This window comes from Taudactylus pleione, unplaced genomic scaffold (genome assembly GCF_031769625.1).
Source record: "Taudactylus pleione unplaced genomic scaffold, aTauple2 ptg000314l, whole genome shotgun sequence".
Classification (NCBI taxonomy): Eukaryota; Metazoa; Chordata; class Amphibia; order Anura; family Myobatrachidae; genus Taudactylus; species Taudactylus pleione.
In genome coordinates this window covers 13,981,655-14,002,706 of record NW_028284715.1, presented here as the reverse complement: position 1 = coordinate 14,002,706, position 21,052 = coordinate 13,981,655, and the positions used below count along the sequence as shown (strand labels likewise).

The window sequence follows — 21,052 nt, the reverse complement described above, 5'->3', positions numbered from 1 at the left end:
GCACACAATTCACAAACACAGAAAATATATTATTTTTTTAGCACTTGGGGGGAGCACCCCTGATGGACAGAGCACCCCCTGGACAACACTACAGCACCCCTTTAGGACTGGGACACTGCACAGGACTTTGGAGTGGACACAGCCCCTATGGAGAACTGACTGCACAACACAGTCCAGCCAGCCCCTATGGACTTTGAAGTAGTGGACACAGCCCCTATTAACAACAGCAGCACAGCACAACACAGCCAGCCCCTATGGACTTTGAAGTAGTGGACAACAGCAGCACTACACTACACTACACTACACAGCCCTAACTCCCACCCTCCCTCTTCACTGTCCACAGCCGAGTGAGAAAATGGCGCCGACGCGGGTACCTTATATAGGATCCAAAACCCGCGAGACTCGGAAGGCGGGATGATGACGTTTTGCCTCGATTTCAGATCCGAGTCAGGCGGGAAAAGTCGAGCCTGACTCGGATCGGGGGGGCTCGGGGGGGGTTCGGATTTCAGAAATCCAAACCCGCTCACCCCTAATGCATAGTAAAGGTGGATCAAACAGATAAACACTTAACAATTCATAAATAAATAGAATTACAATCTTAAAATGTTCATAAATATATACAAAAATGAATTAATAAAAATTCATCAACTTAAAAACCATTTAAATTCAAAATCTGAATTAAGGCCTTCAGGCATCTTACTCTTTCATTTACATATACATATAACAGGACCCCATATCCAGGTTGGGTGCAATTCCCAGATCGCTGAGACATACAGTTTTGAAGATATGAGATATCTCAAGAATACACTATGACAACCACATCATATTTACACTTTTATAACAGATGAAATAAGGACCAGTACAATGAACACCCCATATTGTACGTAATACATCCACAGGGGAAGTTATTAGGCTTATTCTGTTATAAGTTTAAAGGGGTTTAAACTTAGCTGGGAAGTTCCTGTCCTCCAATTATCTAATCCACAAATCCGAGCGGACGGGTACGACATCACCCCAGGTGTGATGCTCTTCTGATAAAAGGGATTGAAGTCCTGTGTTCTGTGTCAAAACTGGGGGATCAATGCCGCATTGAAGTTTAACCTGCATTCGTTGCATTTCTTACCATTCCTCCTGGGCAGAACGCTGCATGTTTCTAACGCTGCATGTTTTCTGTAAGTCAATCTCTACCATTTTTATTTAATATTGCTATACATGTACTGTAAGTAACTTGGTAACCATTCTTTTCTTTGTAACATTCTTTGTTAAGCATTGTACTCCTTTTTCTGTAAATAAAGTATTCTTTATTAGTTTATTTCATATATGCTCCGAAACCTAGTCTTTGAAGAGACTATTAGTCCACTAGGGGGATGCTACACTTATTGTTAAGTACGGGAAGCAGAGGGTTGGTCTCAGCGAACTGTGTGGTCATCTGGGACGCCGAGTCTGCGCAGTTGTGGAGAGGTTAAGCAAAAGATTAACTGCGTGGGAACCTTGTTGCTGAGCCTGTGCAATTATTCGGAAAATAGAGGACCGGTGGCCTCTTTAAATCGTTTCCATCGTTGGTGGCAGTTTCATAAGTAAGGTATTTGTATTACGGCTCTCTTGTCTATAGCAGAGGTGCACCCCCACGTCAGGGATACTGGGTGCGGGTCCCTGACAAATGGGACAGCACAGACGGTTTAATGGTTAGCCTTACTGCCTCACAGCACTGAGGTCATGGGTTCAATTCTCAACACAGCCCTAACTGTGTGGAGTTTGTATATTCTCCCTGTGCTTGCGTGGGTTTCCTCCGGGTACTCCAGTTTCCTCCCACACTCCAAAAATATACTGGTAGGTTACTTGGCTCCCAACAAAACTTTGTGTGTGTGAGCATGTGGTAGGGAATATAGAGTGTAAGCTCCACTGGGGCAGGGACTGATGTGAATGGACAAATATTCTCTGTATAGCACTGCGGAATATGTGTGCGCTATATAAATAACTGGTAATAATAATAATAATTTAAAAATCCACTGCATTTCACACCTAGCCAGGTTTCCGTCCACATCTCGATCTCTCCAATTGGATTTAACATGTTGTATACCTATAAATTTCACAATATTACAGGTAGAACACCTATGATTTTTTTAAAAATGTTCTGATAAAGTGTGTGTGGTTAAACCTTTTTTTAATATTACGGATATGCTCCGCTATCCGTGTTTTCAGAGCTCTCCCTGTTCTACCTAATAAAATTAGATTAAACCACAAGAACATTTTATAAGGTATACAACATTTGTTGTATGGCATGTTATAAAATCTTTAATTTCATATTTAAAACTTTTTGTAGTAAATCCAGTGATTTTAGACTCTTGTGAGGGGATGGTTCTACACGCAATGCAAGTACCGCATCGGTGAAAGCCCTTCGATCTCACTGGATTGAATGGTTCAAACTGCAAACTACTACGTACCAACTGATTTTTAAGATTGCTCCCTCTCCTATATATGAACCTTGGATGTTTAGGTAGAATATCCTTCAAAATTGGGTCTCTTAATAGCAGATGCCAATGCTTTTTTATAATTTTTTCTTGCTCCTTATAATTACTTCCAAAGTTGGATAGAAACGCCCATTCCGAGATATCCTCCTTTTCTTTATGTTTTTTAATCAATGTATCCGATCTATTGATGTTATTTACTTCCTGTTCCGCTTTTTCTACAATATCTTTAGTATATCCTTTAGAGAGAAATTTATTTTGCATGGTTTTTGTTTGTTCTTCATAGTGAATGTTTTCGCTGCAGTTTCTTACAGCAAGTTTCTTTCCCTCCATTACTTGGTGTCTTGGCACAGGGACAGATAGTATCTGTCTTGGACTTGGTAATTATTTTGTCTGGATTTATCCTAAACAATTGAGTACAAACACTCTTGGAATTCTATTCAACCTATAAGCACCCATGGAACATTTTTATATGGTGGATTGGATGATGCATCTTTAATTGTGTCTATATTGATTTTATTGGTACATGTTTACATGTTATTAAATTATATTTTTGTGTAAATGTCAGATTAGCGCTGTGAGTTGTGTATTTTTTGTATATTTATCTTAGAGGTCTGACTAACCTCTCTATACAGCTGCTTCCAATATAGAAACCTCACCCCATATCAGCGCTCCTCCAGTATTGATACTGTGTGTGTTTTTTACTTGGTACTACTATGAAAGGTAACAGAGAGGTAAATTCCAATTAGCAGGCTACTGTGAGGAGCAGTAATTGCACCTTTGCAGACTGGTTGTGAAGTCTGACGTAGTCATGAGAAGTGAGTCACCCACTGACCTCCGTGGGCTGTTCTGTACACAGGACACGGGAATAAGACTCTGTGAACCTGGAGCAGTGGTTCACTTACTAACACACATTCCAGCTATTGATTCCTACACACTCTCTCTCCAAGGACAACATTAGCAACTTAGGTGGAAGGACCACTGCCTGCAGACAGTACCACGCTCTGACTGTCTGGCCCCAAAGAGAAATGTTCAGTGAGGTAAAGGAAAATTGTTCTCCATACAGTGAAAGATAAAAGTTCTTTCAGCTTTCATGTCCAGTGTGCAACAGAAGCTGTATTCAGAAAAACTTGGATCATATATCTTTTATTAATTATTATGATTCCATTTTGTTTTTTGTACATGGCTTTTACTTTTACATTTTTATTCACTTAAATTAATTTTAAAACTAATAGAAATAGGTTTAAAGAATCCCTCATCACGAGATAGAGGAAGAGAGAGAGAGAGAAAGAGAGAGAGGGAGAAAAAGTAAGAGGGAGGAAGGATATTAGACAGAAGTTTAATTGTATTTGACTGCCAATAGCATTGAAAGGTTCACTTTAATGTTTATTTCTAAATTACTTCTCAATCAGAGGTAAAATATTTCATAACAGTTCTTATACTCTCTCCCCAATAAGGTTAATAATTACATGTACTTGACCTGCTTTCCTTGGAGTCTTGCTCTGACTACAGTTGTCCCTGTGTGTATGGGGGATGGTGGCTCTCTCAGTGAAGCGGAAAGGGCCATTGTCACCATAAGGACCTGTTAGAGAGCGACATAACACTTCAGGTGTGGTCCAACCAGTGCTTTTTTTTTTGGGGGGGGGGTCTCATAAATTTGTAATTCTTATAATTTGTTCCAGAGAAAGGAAATCAGTGAGATAATTTCCGAAACTAATAAAGAATTATCTACATACACATTTAATAGAGTGTGGGAGCTGCTGTAAATCTTCTATCAATTTGTAAATTTAAGTGGGCAACTTTTTCCTGAGTACCGGTACCTTTTCCATAGAAAGAAAGCATGGGGTCTAACTAAATTCTCTTCCTGTTGTCACTTCTTATGGATACTGCCTGTACCAGAGCTGTAACTAGACTTTTTGGTGCCCTATGGCCAGAAATAGCATTTGCGCCCCCCCATATTTCAAATTGGGACATAACATACCTGAAAAAGGGGCATGGCCTCATTTGGAAGGGCCTGGAAAGAGATAGGGGAGGCAAGAAGATGCTAGGGATAAAATAAGAGGAAGCTACAAGTGAGAATGATAGTAAATAGAAAATTGACAGGCCCAAACAGCGCCCCCTGTCCTGCGGTGCCCTGTGCCACGGCACAGATCGCACCACCCTAGTTACGGCCCTGGCCTGTACCATTGCCTTGTTGGCTTTATCCAGCCCAGGGCCATAACGAAGGATGTGTGACCAGTGCCGCCTCCCAAGGTGCAAGGCTTAGGGGATGGCACAGTTGCTGCCCCGATGGTACCCTTTTTCAGCAAGAAAGGCAGATGGCACTTCCATAGGTTGTGCCCAGCCAAGAACTTCCTGCTCCCCCTGTGCTATTCTGTGATATTGTAATATTGTGAGCACCATGACAGGATGTGTCGGCCCAGTGCACCATTACTGGCTATGTAACGCTGGGGATGATGACGTAATTCATAGTGAATCATCATATCATCATCCGCATCCATCCCACTTCACAGTCAACCCTTCGGGGGGTTTGCACAGTTCATCGAGAGCCGGGAGGCTCTCCCCCATATCCGTAAGTCTTGCGGAACTTCTTGGACAGTCGGCAAGAACTGATACATTGTAGTCCATGCCCTGTTGAGGCCTGTCTTGCAATTGCACATAATTATCCAGTTACTGAAAGATGAATATGAGCATTTTAAATAAGTCAGCGTCTCTGAGGAATTTGCTTGCACAAATATTTAACGAACCAGTTAATAAACTTTTCCTATTTTCATATCTAATAGCAGATACTTACAGATATATCACACAGTTACCCAGGAAAAAAGGAAATTGTAATCCAAGAGTATCCTACTAAATACACTGTAATATTCCACACAAGTCTGACATCTTTTCACCGATCATCGCTGGCTAGTGACAAATGAACTTGTGCATCAGAGATATTTTAGAAACTGAATATGTAGAGAGTGTCTGGAAAATCGCCGCAATGGTAAAAATGTTTTAAAGGAAACAGCTGCAGCTCTTCCCTTATAATTTCCACGTTAGTCACGATATGTGTAGATTTCAAACAACAGAGCAGATTTTCTTGTTCTAACTCAAGAGAGGTGACACACAAAAAAAACCCTTTATTACATACAGTGCTGGAAATGCATCTACGTGCCCATAGACAGAAGCGACTGACTCTCCTAATGACTTTTCAGGAAAACAGGCAGAGGTTGGAGTAAATGGGACACAGTGGATGCAGGGCCTAAATTTGAGTTGACGTAGTGTCTATGCCGCACGCAGTTGGCCGATGCGTCCCAATTGTCACAGCTCAGAGAGGGAGTACAGAATCAGATGTAGGGTCTGTGTGTTTTAGTTGGCGTTTCTGGGAGGTACCTGGAGGGTGGCGTAGACTTCCCGGGCGCTTCGTTGTAAGTGGGGGAAGACACAGGAAAAGTGTCCCTGGGTGGAGCAAAAAGTTAAAATCTGGTTCTGGCACTACTAGTTGAGCAGCTTGTGTACAACAGTCTAAATCAGCTCCTCTAACTCCATCCTTGCATCTCTGCAATTGGTTCTTCTTGCTTCACTCTTACCGTGGCTGCTAAAGTGACCAGTCCTCTGCTCTCAGCAACTTTCAGAGGTCAATTCTCCCTACTCATTGTCCTTGGCCTTTTTGCCACTTTCAATACAGTCTACCACCCTCTTCTCTTGCACAGCTTCGCTCACTCGGCCTTCACAGCACTGGTTCAGCAGCTACTTTTTTAACTGTCCTTCAGTGTCTTTACTTCTGACACCTCCTACCCTCCACTTCATTAGTTGGGCTCCCTCAAGACTTTGTTCATAGTCATCTGCTTTCTCTCTTTATACATCTTAGTGAACAAATACTCTCCTTCGGCTTCCATATCTAGCTTAGATGACACCCAAATGTACCTCTCCTGTCCTTCTCTCACATGGCTCTTTCACTCTTATCCCATGCTTCCAAACTGCCTCTTCACTATCTCCACTTAGATGTCCCAATGCTACTTATAGCTCAACATGTTCATAACGAAGCTCATCACCTTCCCCCCTTCCAGCGTCATTACCCCCTCCCTAGTGTAAACCCCTAGTCATGTTCATGTATACAACATCATACTCTTCTCAATCCACTATTCCCCCTGATTCCCACTGATTTGGTGACATCACTGACACTCCAAGCAGCTTTACTCTTTATCCCCAGTGCCTAGTAATGTCATGTCGCCACCTCGTTTGAAACATCAAGACAGTACACACTTTCTAGCACAGGACTTAACCAAGCTAACCTTATAGACGCTCTCATTATCTCCCACCTTGACTGCTGCAACCTCCTCCACTCTGTCCTTCCCCTCATCCATCTATCTCCATTATAATCAGTCCTAAATACCATAGAAAAACTAGTCATTCACAAAAGCATCAAAGTTTTGTTGGGATGGGCATGAGTGACCTGCGGTCGGGATGTTGTTGGTCAGAATATCAATAGTGGCATCTCGACAGTGAAAATTCATAAGTATACTACCACTAACCCTAAACCCTACTCTAAACCTCCCCCCTATTGCCTAAACCTAACCTCCCCCTCCCCACACCCTAAACCTAACCCTCCCCTAGTGCCTAACCCTCCTCTAACCCCCAATACTTACCTTTGGGATGCCGGCGGTCGGGATACTGGAGCCTGGATCCCGTCGCTGTCGGGATTCTGGCGCCGGTAATTAGACGCGATGCTGACTACATCCCTTTTTGTCACTGTGATTTCATCAGGAGACCTCAATGTCATGATACGTCCAAAGTGACTTAAGAATTATATGACATCTTGGGTTCAGTATTTTTTATGTTATTGAAGTATACAGTACATGGGGAGGCTGATGCAGAGGGAAATTGCTCTGCACATGCTCACAAAGAGAATGCACATGTATGTGTGATGTGCACTTTCACCTCTTACAAATGAGAAGCATAACAGGGAGGGAAATGTTGGTCTGACATAGGCCATGTACAGAAAAGGAGTGATCCTGTAATATGCAATTGATGCAGACCTGCAGAAACATATTATATTATATATGCACCTGTTGAATGGCCTATCTTATGCACCTGTTGAATGGCCTATCTTATGCACCTATTGAATGGCCTATCTTATGCACCTGTTGAATGGCCTATCTTATGCACCTGTTGAATGGCCTATGTTATGTACCTGTTGAATGGCCTATCTTATGCACCTGTTGAATGGCCTATCTTATGCACCTGTTGAATGGCCTATCTTATGCACCTATTGAATGGCCTATCTTATGCACCTATTGAATGGCCTATCTTATGCACCTGTTGAATGACCTATCTTATGCACCTGTTGAATGGCCTATCTTATGCACCTATTGAATGGCCTATCTTATGCACCTATTGAATGGCCTGTCTTATGCACCTGTTGAATGGCCTATCTTATGCACCTGTTGAATGGCCTATCTTATGCACCTGTTGAATGGCCTATGTTATGTACCTGTTGAATGGCCTATCTTATGCACCTGTTGAATGGCCTGTCTTATGCACCTATTGAATGGCCTGTCTTATGCACCTGTTGAATGGCCTATCTTATGCACCTGTTGAATGGCCTATCTTATGCACCTGTTGAATGGCCTATCTTATGCACCTGTTGAATGGCCTATCTTATGCACCTATTGAATGGCCTATCTTATGCACCTGTTGAATGGCCTATCTTATGCACCTGTTGAATGGCCTATCTTATGCACCTGCTTGAAGGCTGGGGTAAATACATGCAAATGATAAGAACTTGACACATACCAGGTGCATCCATTGCGGATACGGAGTTGGTTTCTTCTCCAGGTGTGTACATGGGTGGAAATATTCTATTTTTGTGTGAGCTTGTTTTCTTTTTCACTTTACACCTATTTTGCCAACAACTCTGCTTCAGTCCCCCCGAAAGCATCCAAATCGTTATCTGATTTGTAACTTCTTCTTTTCATTCATCATACTGAAGTCCACACTGACATTTTGTTAATAAATTATGTCTATAGTGTCACCTGATGAAATCCTTGATTGTTATACTGTCTCCTGTTACATTGGGTTTGCACAACACCTTCTCTCCACTTCCCCACCTCTCCTTCTAACTCCCCCACTGTCTCTATATCAATGCACCCTCAGTCTCTCCTGTGTATCTCCGACACTGGTTGGAGGCCAAGAGTTCATAGCAACTCATTACATGTCAAAGTGATGAAATTTTATATATATATATATATATATATATATATAAAAAACACAAATTGTCCACATTAAATCTGAATCCAATGCTGGGGTAGCTGACCCAAACAAGGTAAATACCTTATCAAAGACAATCTCCAAACAAAATGAGGATGCACTCACCAGACTCCATAGATATCAAAAAGATTTGTTTTATTTACGTCATCTTAAAAATACAGCCATAGTACAGCCATCCATCGACGTTTCGGTCCCATGCTTGGACCTTTGTCAAGATGCAAGTACATACAACACTGAACATATAAATACACACACTAATTACATAATTAATGTAATTACATTGATCCAACACCTCCCTCTTAAAACACCTGCGTGGTACCTGTTACATGTATAATCAGCAAACTGACCGGCTGTAAGGGGACTTAGATGATAAATCCAATGAACACATCTTATAATACACATATTAAATAAACATCCAAAGCAAACCCACCGATTGTTATGTAATCTGGTCAGACACGGAGCTCCCGCGTGCGTTTCAAACCCTGCTCCTTCCTTCTCGTGGAACGCACACATCCTGGTTACCTAAGCGCTGTAGCGCTGTAACCAGGAAGTGGGCATGAGCATGTGACTCACCTCGAGTCATACTGATTAACGCTAGCAACAATAGCTAGAAACGCCGCTGAATCATCTGACAAAATCACGCCCCCTTGTTGCCATGGATATATATAAACAAAAAACTTAATAACTATGTTATAACACTGTGCAAACACATTAGTAAACTAATATGTGCAAAAATAGCACACATATTGAACAGACACAGATGGTAATAGGTCATATCTGCACACATCACATTATAGAAACTACATGCAAATCTAATGGGCACAAAAAACCTTATTGATGACATATAATCAATATATTGTTGCTAGCGTTAATCAGTATGACTCGAGGTGAGTCACATGCTCATGCCCACTTCCTGGTTACAGCGCTTAGGTAACCAGGATGTGTGCGTTCCACGAGAAGGAAGGAGCAGGGTTTGAAACGCACGCGGGAGCTCCGTGTCTGACCAGATTACATAACAATCGGTGGGTTTGCTTTGGAAGTTTATTTAATATGTGTATTATAAGATGTGTTCATTGGATTTATCTTCTAAGTCCCCTTACAGCCGGTCAGTTTGTTGATTATACATGTAACAGGTACCACGCAGGTGTTTTAAGAGAGAGGTGTTGGATCAATGTAATTGCATTAATTATGTAATTAGTGTGTGTATTTATATGTTCAGTGTTGTATGTACTTATGTACTTGCATCTTGACAAAGGTCCAAGCATGGGACCGAAACGTCGATGGATGGCTGTACTATGGCTGTATTTTTAAGATGACGTAAATAAAACAAATCTTTTTGATATCTATGAAGTCTGGTGAGTGCACCCTCATTTTGTTTGGAGATCATATATATATATATATATATATATATATATATATATATATATATATATTCCTTTATTTAAAGATGCACAAGACAAATACATTAAAACAGTTTGCGCAAATATAAAATCCAGAGCACAGATTGTGCAAATGCATCCAAATGTAGTAACAACACAACAAAAACAAATACAGGGAGGAGAGGAAAAAGAATGGAAAACAAAAGGGAGAGGAGGGCATGGGTCATTCAGGTCACCAATCAGAATAGGCAAATCTTAAGCTAGAGCTACTGTATGTATAACGGGGTTAAGCTGGACAGGCCATTAATACCCCTTTCACATTGCCAAAATAACCCGGGTTATTCCCGGGTTGTTGCCGGGTCGACATGATTTTTAAATGCACCAAAATTAATAACCCTGGTCGACCGACCCGATATTTCAACCCGGGTTAAAAGGAGGGTTAAACACAGGTCGGATCCGGGTTATTTGGCTCTTAAATGGTACAGACCCGGGATATTCGACCCGGGTCTGAGAAAATAGTGCTGATTGGCTTTTTCCAGTCAGCTGACCAGCCTGCACACAGAGCACATGTCTCTGTATTTACATTACTCTCCTGCACTGCACACTTTGGGGAAAAGGCAGCTAATAATAAGCTATATACAGACATCACAGTGTACTATACTGTACTTTACTTTCACTGGAGGAATCATGGCAAACTGAAGTGATGAAGAAGTAATGGAGTTGCTGCGGATCAGGGGTGAGGAAGAAATATGTAAACAGATAACTGGCACTGTCAAGGAGGTGATAACTTATCGCAACATCAGCAAAATGTGGGCTGCATCTGGGACATGTGCTCTGTCGGCCATGATTGCTGCACTGCAAGCATTCCCCAGCCCCTCCTTTTTCTTTACTGAAAATGTCATCATAATTGTGAGCCAATAAAATCCTAATTACATCACACTGTTTTAACATGGGCAACCTGGGTTGAGTTAAAAGGCACCAAATCTGCGATAACCCGGGTTATTAAGGCAATGTGAAAGGCCCTGACGCGGGTCGGACCCGGGTTCAAAACTATATTGCGATGTGAAAGGGGTATAAGGTTTTGTATTTGTCAGATTCCCTAAATTCTAACCAATAGAACCAGGTGATAATGAATGTAGAAAGGCGGTCTGTAGCAGTCTAAGAAAGCTCTTCCATAGTCATATACATATCAAGATGAATTAACCAGTCCTTAAAGGAGGGGGGAGACGTTGATCTCCATTTGACTGATTTAACCGCCTTGGCTGTGCTATTCATATGACTTACGAGAGATTTTTTTATATCGAAATAAAAATGGCCCAAGGAATAATGGTCAGAATCGAAAACTCTGGACCAACAGGTATCTCCTCTCCCACAATCTTTTTAGAGATTTGAATAATTTGGTTCCAAATGGAAGACAGAGAACGGCAAGATCACCAGATATCTGAGGGAGAACCTGAGTTACCGTTACATCTCCAACATATATTAGGAAGACCCGAAAACATTTTGTTCAAGACACTGGGGCATCTATACCACCTTGAAACATCTTCATAATGTGTCTGCCAGGACTATGGTGTTTTGTGATCCTGACCGTGGTGCTGGTGGCTCAGTGGTGGAACTCGGGATCTGGAGATTAGTAGGCTTCATATAGTTTCTGTGCATGTGCAGACACAGAAGCAGATGGAGAGTAGGCAGCAGAGTAAAACGTGATTAGAACTCAAGGAATAAGCTCAGGTACTGGAGCATGGTGATGACCAGGACTATGGAGGAGGAACACAAGGAGACTGTACTCAGCGTGATGACATTTTTTATCAGCCATTGATTTTATTATATAGAATAACTTACCCACACAGCACATAGACTTAAATTTAGCTGATCTCCGAAATCCTTCATTTGCATTGACAAAGTTATTTTTATCTCTGCAGGTTCTTCTACCACACTACGAAGACAGCGGGAGTGGATCGGCTAAAGAGCCACCCCCACCTTACGTGTCAGCCTGATGAAACATACTTCACTCAGCATCAGAATGAATCTTCAAGCAGCAGCTTTATACATGGCCGAGGCACTGGGGCAATAGTACATTTAACTCACAGGTTATACCCTACTGAACAGCAGCACTACCAAATATCTCGTTAGTTAGCATCATATGGTGTAGCTGCACTAAGTTCCGCTCACAAGTAAGACAAATTGATCTTCTATAAGTCAGCGACCTATAGTGCCGGGTCAAGTTGTCAGAATCATTAGAGGAGCCCAGTGCATCTCACCCAGTGTGTTCCCTTGGCTTTGTTTTGTGAAACTTATTGAAACGTGTGTATCTGCAAAGTGTTTAGTGCGATCTACATACCTTGCCCCACTAATTATACCCCAAACAGCACTTATCCTGATCTCTCTGCTTTTTAATAGAGGAATGATGCATTAAATTAATGTTGATATTGTAAATACAGTAGCTCAAAGTCCTCTGTTGTTTATTCACTTTAACAATATTTAGACAATGTATAGCTCTAGAACCATTGTATAGTGTAACTAGGAATTCTAAAAATGAATTAAGGTGCACGGTTCAACATGGCTCTTTGTATTGTAAACATCCGTAAAATATACTCTTTAATATTATTGGTGTTTTATCTCACAAAATATACTGTACTTGTGAGCGTTACGGCGTCATTTAAATCAACGTTGCACGCTAAAGTTGGAAATCGCATGTTCAGTTAAAAAAAAAAATCTAACTTTTTTGCATGTTCGAGTAAGGAAACCCAAACTTAATATAATACAGGACAAAAAAACATAGACTTACTAATCTCTCTTTTTTTCCCCTCAATTAGTATCATTATTGCTGATTAAAATTAGGCCACTTTATTACTGGAAAATTATCCTCAGTGAACTTTTTGTCTTGTCCAAGTTATGTATCTTTTAGGGAATTAATATAATCATCTAGTGATAATTTTTTTTTTCATGCAGTATATATGTTGTTTTTGTTTAACCAATCAACTGTATGGCTATACCAAAATATTGGCAATGTACATATGTTACCTATAAAAAGGACATACACTTATTACATATTCTATTATTATTACTATATTATTACACTATTGTAAATAAGCCAGAACTTATTTTACTGTTATTATTTGTATATTTGCCACATATATGTTTTAAATCAGTAGCAAATTATCATGAAATATGTATTATTTATTTACAAAAAGATTATGCAAACTATATAAATTATTAACTTGTGTATTAGAGATATTAATAATAACATATTATTGCACTGTTTTGCACAAACATAATGAACATTAGTAGTAAATCTTATCCAATGAGACTATGGGGCATATTCAATTAGAAGCGAAAAGTCAGTTGCCGGACTTTTCGCCGTCAACGGAGGTTTTGGCTGCAATAAAGTATCGCGCTCGTCCCCGCGTATCCTCGTATTCAATTGCAAATCGGCAAAATCGGGACACGGCGAAAAGGTAATCAGCGAAAAGTGCAAAGATTTTGGGGAAATCAGCCTGACACCCCCCAAAAGATGCTCTAACATGGAGGTTCACTATGGGTACCCCTGATTAGCCCTGCAAAAGGTATTTGGGGTCTTTAAATGGACTCAATAGGTGCTATTTAGTGTCTTTGGGAAAGTGGTGAAGAATAGCATTTAGCAACTTTTTTGGGGAAAAGTAGTCCCATCAAATTTGGGGTACATGAAAATGGGTACTAACATGTTTTAAACTTGCTAATGTGAAGATTTTGAAAAAGTCAAATATCCACCGCTGTAAGCACCTGCAAACAGAAAAACAAGTGGGGCATACTTGGGGACCCCCTGAGTCTATTTCGCTAGTTTTAAAGTGTGTCCCCCAACTTTTTTTTTTCGCCCCCCAAAACGAAAGTACTGTTTTTGGGGTGTCCTGTGGAACTTTAAAAAAAAAAAAATGTTGACACAGATTACCTTTGTGGGTTTGTCCATGGGGTGCAGGGTGGTTTTTGAAGGTTTGTACCCCAAAACCCCAATTCTGCACTTTTTTTTCGACACCTATTCATAGGTGATACTTTATCGCTGGGTTCGAACCACTGACTTTCCGCACCGGTGAAAAGTCGGGAAAATTGAATACGGTGATAAGTGAGAAATGCGAAAATGATGTCATCGGCTATAAAGTATCTTCGATAACGGCTTTTCGCAGACTAATTGAATATGACCCCATAAAGGAAAATGTAACCTAATATTATTTTAATGCAAGTATTTTGGACCCGTAATTTACCATGTCGCTAGTTATTGTGCAGGTTTTTTCCTCCACCTTTCCATCTCTCTTTCCCTATTATTCCCACTATTCCTCCCCCTATTCTTCCCATCTCCCCCTATTCCTCCCCCTATTCTTCCCATCTCCCCCTATTATTTGCCCTATTCTTCCCATCTCCCCATATCCTTTGCCCTATTCTTCCCATCTCCCCCTATTCTTTGCCCTATTCTTCCCATCTCCCCCTATTTCTCCCATGTCCCCCTCTATTCATCCTGTCTTTCCTATTCTTCCCATCTCCCCCTATTCCTCCCCTATTCTTCCCATCTCCCCCTATTTCTCCCATGTCCCCCTCTATTCATCCCGTCTTTCCTATTCTTGCCACATATTACTCCCCATGTCCCCCTTTTGTTACTGTTTCTGCGCTTTTCTTATCTAATTATTGGTTTCCTTTTCCTCTATTTCCTCTGTCTATTCTGTCCCCCTCCCCTCTCCCTTGCATCTCATTTCACTGTATCCCCCCTCTTCCTTTTTGTGACTGCCCCCCTCTTCTCTCTTCTCTGTCCTTCTGTGCTATCCCTTATCTGGCTTTCTCCCCCCTCCCACCTTCCTTTTTACTAAAAGAATGTGAAAACATTATTTTATTATCACTTAAATGTGTCAAAGGGCTTTTGGAAGTTTTCGTAAAAAACTACTCCAAGCCCTTATATTCGCATTCATTTAGTAATCAGATCGCATTTCCCAAACTTGTAATGGGAAATGCGATCTGCTCCAATTTGACTAAATTACTAAAAAATACCGGGAGGGAGCCATGTAGGAAGGCCAATCCTGGGATTTTGGCCTAAAAATGGTCGGAATTCGGGATTGGCCTCCCTAGCGGTGACTGGGGAGGGAGCCGGGCGGCGGGAGTCACTGCTGCCTGGCTCTCCGATCCACAGGCTCCGGCTGTGTGCACTGGGTGGGCGGACGCAGGACTGTGCAGCGTGACCTCTGTCCTCACGTCATGCTGCACAGCCCTGTGCCGGCTGGAGCGTCCGACCGCTAGAGTCTGCGGCACAGGAGCATTCACACTGTTAGTGTATTTTTTTCTCACTAAATCTGTCCCTGCATGCGATATTTAGTACATCCTTGTAATGTATTCAAATATTGCTTTGCGATATTGGGCAAATTTATCACATCCCATTCACATCTGAGATGCAGATTGTGATAAATAGGCCCCAGAGAGAGACAAAGTGGGGAAGTTGCTCTTCTCTTTTCTATTCCACTATTTTCTCTCTTCCCTGCTGTTTTTGATAAGTGTGTCCTTAGAGGCACTATCAGTCACACTTTCCTAACTTGCATCAGCCCTATAGCAGGCCCAGATTCCCCGTCTGAGTATAGCTTTCTATGTGAGCAGCTAAGCATCTGTGTTCGTAACCGCTTTCAGCGACATACCCCGTGACATTCCCATAACACGCCCCTAAGACAAGACCATCTCCGTGTGTCTGTAAGGTAAATGCTAAAAAGACAGCGAGGGATAAATGTCTAATAAGCGATATATAGTAGAGATGTGCGTGGACCCAAATGTTTTGGTTTTGCCAAAACCACCCTCAAATGTTTTGGTTCAGATTTGGTTATTTTTATTTTTTTTCCAAATGGATAAAAACATATAAAATCATGTAATTTGGACCTGTTTACATGCAATCTAAATACCAAAATTCGTTTTTAAATCCGAAGTTCCAAACTTACAGGAAGACCTGAGCCAGGACTCCAAAAGTGATCCGAGCTGGAACTCTGTGCGACTCGGAACCCTAAAGTTCAGGGGGTTTTCAGCAAACCGAACCGCACATCTCTAACATAGAGGCCTAATAGATGGGTGATTTAGTGTTTCCTGAGAGAAAGGAATTTAGTAAGTCAGACGTCATTTGAGAGAATAAGTATTTACCTATCTTCAGTAGAACATTTCTGTAATAGTAACCGGTCTTACAAAGTGGAAGATGGAGATTATGCTGATATGGGGCGTTTCTAGAGAGGAGGGGGCCCGTGTGCAGCCTCCGACACGGGCCCCCTCCTCTCCGCCCGGCGGCCGGCAGCGCACTGAGCTATGCGCGGCCAGCTCCGGAGTTATAGACTCTGGGCACTAGAGTGTGCCCAGAGTCTATAGTGTATGCGCAGGTCACCGGGAAAATGGGCACGACGGCTATTTTCCCTGTACTGTGCATGTGCAAACGACGGGAAAATAGCCGCCGTGGCCATTGTCCAGTTGTTTTACAGCGCCAGACGCCAGTGCCGACGTGGGACTCCAGAGAGGTAAGTAATATTATGGGTGCAGGGTGTGCGGTGCGGGGCCCCCTGGACCCAGGGGCCCTGTGTTCCCCGCACAGCCTGCACCCATTATAGATACGCCTCTAGATTCAGGGGACATTATGATAACCATGTCATTCAACGATCGCATTTTTTATATCAAAATAAACATGATGGACACATTTGCACCTTAGTAGCATTAACATATATATCAAAGCCTACGTATTATTGAGGCAAATACTGTACCTCAAATAAATGATGTTCTTATACTTAATCTGGCCAATGCCTATTGTAGCCTGTAGATAAAAAAGTCATTTATTAGGAAGGTGGCACTTCTTTATCTTCCATCATTTTGGGTGGTTTACAAGACGATGTTTGTACAATTGGGTTACAGGTTTCCGGCATAATAAAGATGGCCGTAACAGACTGTAGATTGGTAAATTCCACAGACAAGGTCATTTCCAGTGAATTTGAAGCAAACCCAAAGAAATTGCTGTGTTATATATAATGTGAGATTTTTGTCCTATCATTAGTGCCACTTTAGACAGTGTTTTAAATCTATGGATACGTTTAAAGGTAGAGAAAATACTCAATGACACATTAATTTTCGTAAAAGGCAGAGGAAGATGGAATAATGGATTTAACCTTCATGTTTTCTATATGAACAGTTCCAATTCAGGGATTTAAATAAAACACCTGTTCTGAGACAGCAGATGTTATCATCACCAGTAACTATATAATAAGTATACAAGTATGTGAGGGAAGACTTTATTGTATTGTTAAATACATTTGTGTTATTCATCTAGTTATAAATAAGTCGCTATCCGTTACCTTCCCCACAGATGCTCAGCGGTCCACATTTGAATAAATTTTACGAGGAAAGTTTGATGCCGAACTAGGGACAGTTGGCCCACTTGCGATGGAGGCAGCTATTTTGTGAGCTTAATCAGTGTTTTAAAAAAGGTAGCATATGAATAGTGGGAGCTGGTAACGTCTATAAGGCATGAGGGTTTTGTGAATGGATAGGCTGAATATTCAGCAGATATACAGAGGCTTGAATGAACCCTTAAGGTGCCCATCCACTACAAGATCTGAAAACGACTGCACGATTAGGACATTGTAATCGTTCAGTCGTTTGTCAGTCGTGTGAGGAGCCTGCACTGAACGAGCAGTCGTTCAGTGCAGGGTCATCAATCATCTGGAAACATGCTGAACCTGACTATACCGTCAGGTTGACCAGCATGTTGGAAGGATGATAGATGTCTAAACGACCAGCGGGAACACGCATCGCTGGTCGTTTTAGACACTTTTGCAAATGATTTGCAAATGATTGAACGATCAAATGAATGTTATCGTTCAATTGTTCATAAAAATCGCTATGTGGATACCCCCCCTTTACTGCTCAGACCCATATAATTTTGTTACATTTCGGCAATAAATGATTTTTTTCATCGGCTTGCTAGAGTCTCCATTGATAAATAGGCCATTAACCACTTGCCTGGCATGGTCATATCTGATACGACCATACCAGACTGGGCTTTCCCTGACATGGTCATATCTGATACGACCAGTCAGAAAAGCACTGTGGGCGGCTGCTGGAAAATCATTTTCTAGCAGCCGCCAATCACAGAGGGACCTTATGTTCCCTCTGCACACTTTGCCCCTCGCCGTGGGCCGATCACTGCAGTGATCGGCCAGCCCAGTGCCGGCGCACCCACCCCCTCCCCCGACGGCTGCCGAGAGGACAGGACAGAGAAGGCAGCACTGATAGCGCTGTCCTTCTCTCCCTATTCTGCATAGCAGCAGCGGCTGCTGACAGGGCAGAGAAGACAGCGCTAACAGCGCTGTACTCCTCTCCCTCCAACTCCGGCTAGCAGCAGACGCCGGGCAGGGAAGGTAGCGCTATCAGCGCTTCAGCGCTGTCCTTCCCTCACTCCACCCCCGCTATCAGCAGCCTCTCCCCCATTGTGGAAAGCCCCACCCCATGAGTAAATCAGAGCCCTGGCTATAATATATATATATATATATATATATATATATACATACACGTATATAGATGGCAGCCCCCAACCGATGTTAAAGAAACATCAGCAGCTGTGGTCACAATCGATGTTTCTATCGATGGCCATCAGTACTAGTATATACCATAAAAATTGCCATTTTTATGGTATACAGCATTTTTTTTTTACAAAATTGTGTTGGATAAGTTTTAATAAGCTGTTCCTGACCTAATTCAATCATAAAATAAAGCGACAATTTCGGAGCGGTTTTTGGAGAAAGAATCCGTCAGTTAAGTGGTTAAGAATTATACAATCTGACTAATATCCATGAGACAGTTTTGTGTTTAATAAGGATGGACTGCAGTACATTCATTTACATTAAACCCCCACAAAATACCTGCCTAGGCTACATGCAGGCTACAGGTGCATGAAAGCAAAACAAAATTTGTGTACTTGTATGTACCGTATTTTATTAATTATATAATTACCTATATACGAAAACATAGTGAACTAAATATACATTCAGTGTTGTTATATCAGTAATTAATTATTCTATGCAAATTTGCACTTGTTGCCTCACGATTGGCTTAAAATGCTAGAAACATTTGTACAGTACTTTCCTTTATAACGTTTTGGTTACTGTAATAAAACCAAACGGAATAATAATCAGACAATATACAGATAAGGGGATACATGCATTAGACCTAATAGACACTTTGTTGAACCTTCCCTAAGAACTAAACTAACCTTACAGTACTAATAACTAGTCAGAGATCACCTGGCCACCCCGCATGTATCTACTGCTGTTTTTGTCCTATTGTGATTCATATTTAATGTATTTAAAAATACCTGTCATAAAATCTTTATGAATAAAGTAGATATGATTTTTCATTCTGAAGCGTAAAGCAGCGTTATTCATTGTCCTCGCTGTGTTCTTGCCTCTATTCCCTGCAGTCACACTCACATTCTATGTTTTTCTCCACATTCTTATTAATGGGGATTTTTGGTTTCACACTTTATTATATTATTTGGTAAATGTCTTCTCACAGCTACTACTAAGGCCCTGATTCAGAGCCGGACGCTCTGACCAGAGCGCTCGCTCTGAATCAGGGCCCACCTCCATTAATATGGAGCGTTCACCTGGACGCTCGTATAGCTGTGGGTCACCACCCACAGCATATACGAACGTGCAGGATGATGGTCGCGATGGTCTTGACCATCGCGACCATCGAAACTGCGAGCAAAAGCCTGCAGTTGAGTTTCTCAACCGCAAGGCCAGGAGTGATTTTGGCTCTATCAGAGCCAAAATCACTCCCACTGACATCACTAGTGATGTCAGTGGGGCCGGCTTCAGACGGTAGGCGTTCCCTTGGGAACGCCTCCGTCTGGCAGGCACGTCCCCGGCACGCCCACCAAAGGGGGCGTGCTGTCAGTCAACATCGACAGCACGCCCCCTTTGATGAGACACTCCGAGCGAAGGAAAGTCCTTCGCTCGTCGCGTCTCGCGCATGCGCACGATGGAGCTCCCTCCGTCGTGCGCATGCGCAGTGCAGACCATCGACCCACTTGCGAGCGGACAGCCGCTCGCGAGTGGGTCTACTCTGAATGAGGGCCTAAATGTGCTGCTTTTTATATATTAGCTCCCCTAGGTTTTTTCCTAAAACTGTAATCCAGGAAGAGGTGACTCTTTCTGTTGCCCTTTAATATGGCATAGCTCAGCACAGCACTGGGCACAATTATAAACACAGAGCAGTTTTGTGTCATGTGCAAGAGCAGCAGAAATAAAACCCTCTCTATGATATAAACATAAATGGTCGGCATAAAGATACTGCAACATAATTTGTTAGAAGTTTCAGCAGACTATGTACAATTCATTAAAATAAACATATATAATACTTAACTTAATATGGGATGAAAGGAGCTAACAACAAGCATACAATTAGTACATTAAGGGCATGACCCCATACAGTAAATACGACTGTATTGGAATGTGGATGCAGATGTCAAAAGGGCTGATGGGCCGGTCCGGACTGAAACCTGGCCGAGCAGCTCTGCCTCCCGGCACACGGCTTGGCCGGGATACTGAGGGACAGGGGCATGCGGCAAGCTCACACCCCCATGTGGCGAGGCCATGCCTCTTTACACGAGGGCGCGCACAGACATTAATGCCAGGGCTGACCTGGAGCCCCAGTCCGTCCCTGCCTGTGAGGAGGTGTATTTCTTGCAAGAGATTAAAGTAGAGGTTCCCAAATGCCGCCATTACAGTCCATGTTTTAAGAATATCCATGCTTGAGCACAGATGGTTAAATCAAATTGACTGAGGTACTAATTAAGTCACCTGTGCTTAAGGATGGATATCCTTAAAACCTCGACTGTAATGGCGTTGGGAACCTCTGGCGTAAAAGGTAGGTGCAAATATACGCAATGATGACAGCTTTCAGCAGCACGATCTAGTT

At 42.1% G+C, this 21,052-nt stretch overlaps 1 protein-coding gene across 1 annotated transcript in view; it reads left to right on the top strand.

The window, feature by feature from the left end:
* The window catches only part of LAPTM4B (lysosomal protein transmembrane 4 beta), a 130,825-nt gene extending 117,644 nt beyond the window's left edge, over positions 1–13,181 (top strand). The window contains exon 7 of the mRNA XM_088442621.1: positions 12,022–13,181. Coding sequence (XP_088298747.1) covers positions 12,022–12,096 — 75 coding nt within the window. The 3' untranslated portion in view covers positions 12,097–13,181. The remainder of the gene's footprint in view (positions 1–12,021) is intronic.
* Positions 13,182–21,052: the final 7,871 nt, after the last annotated feature.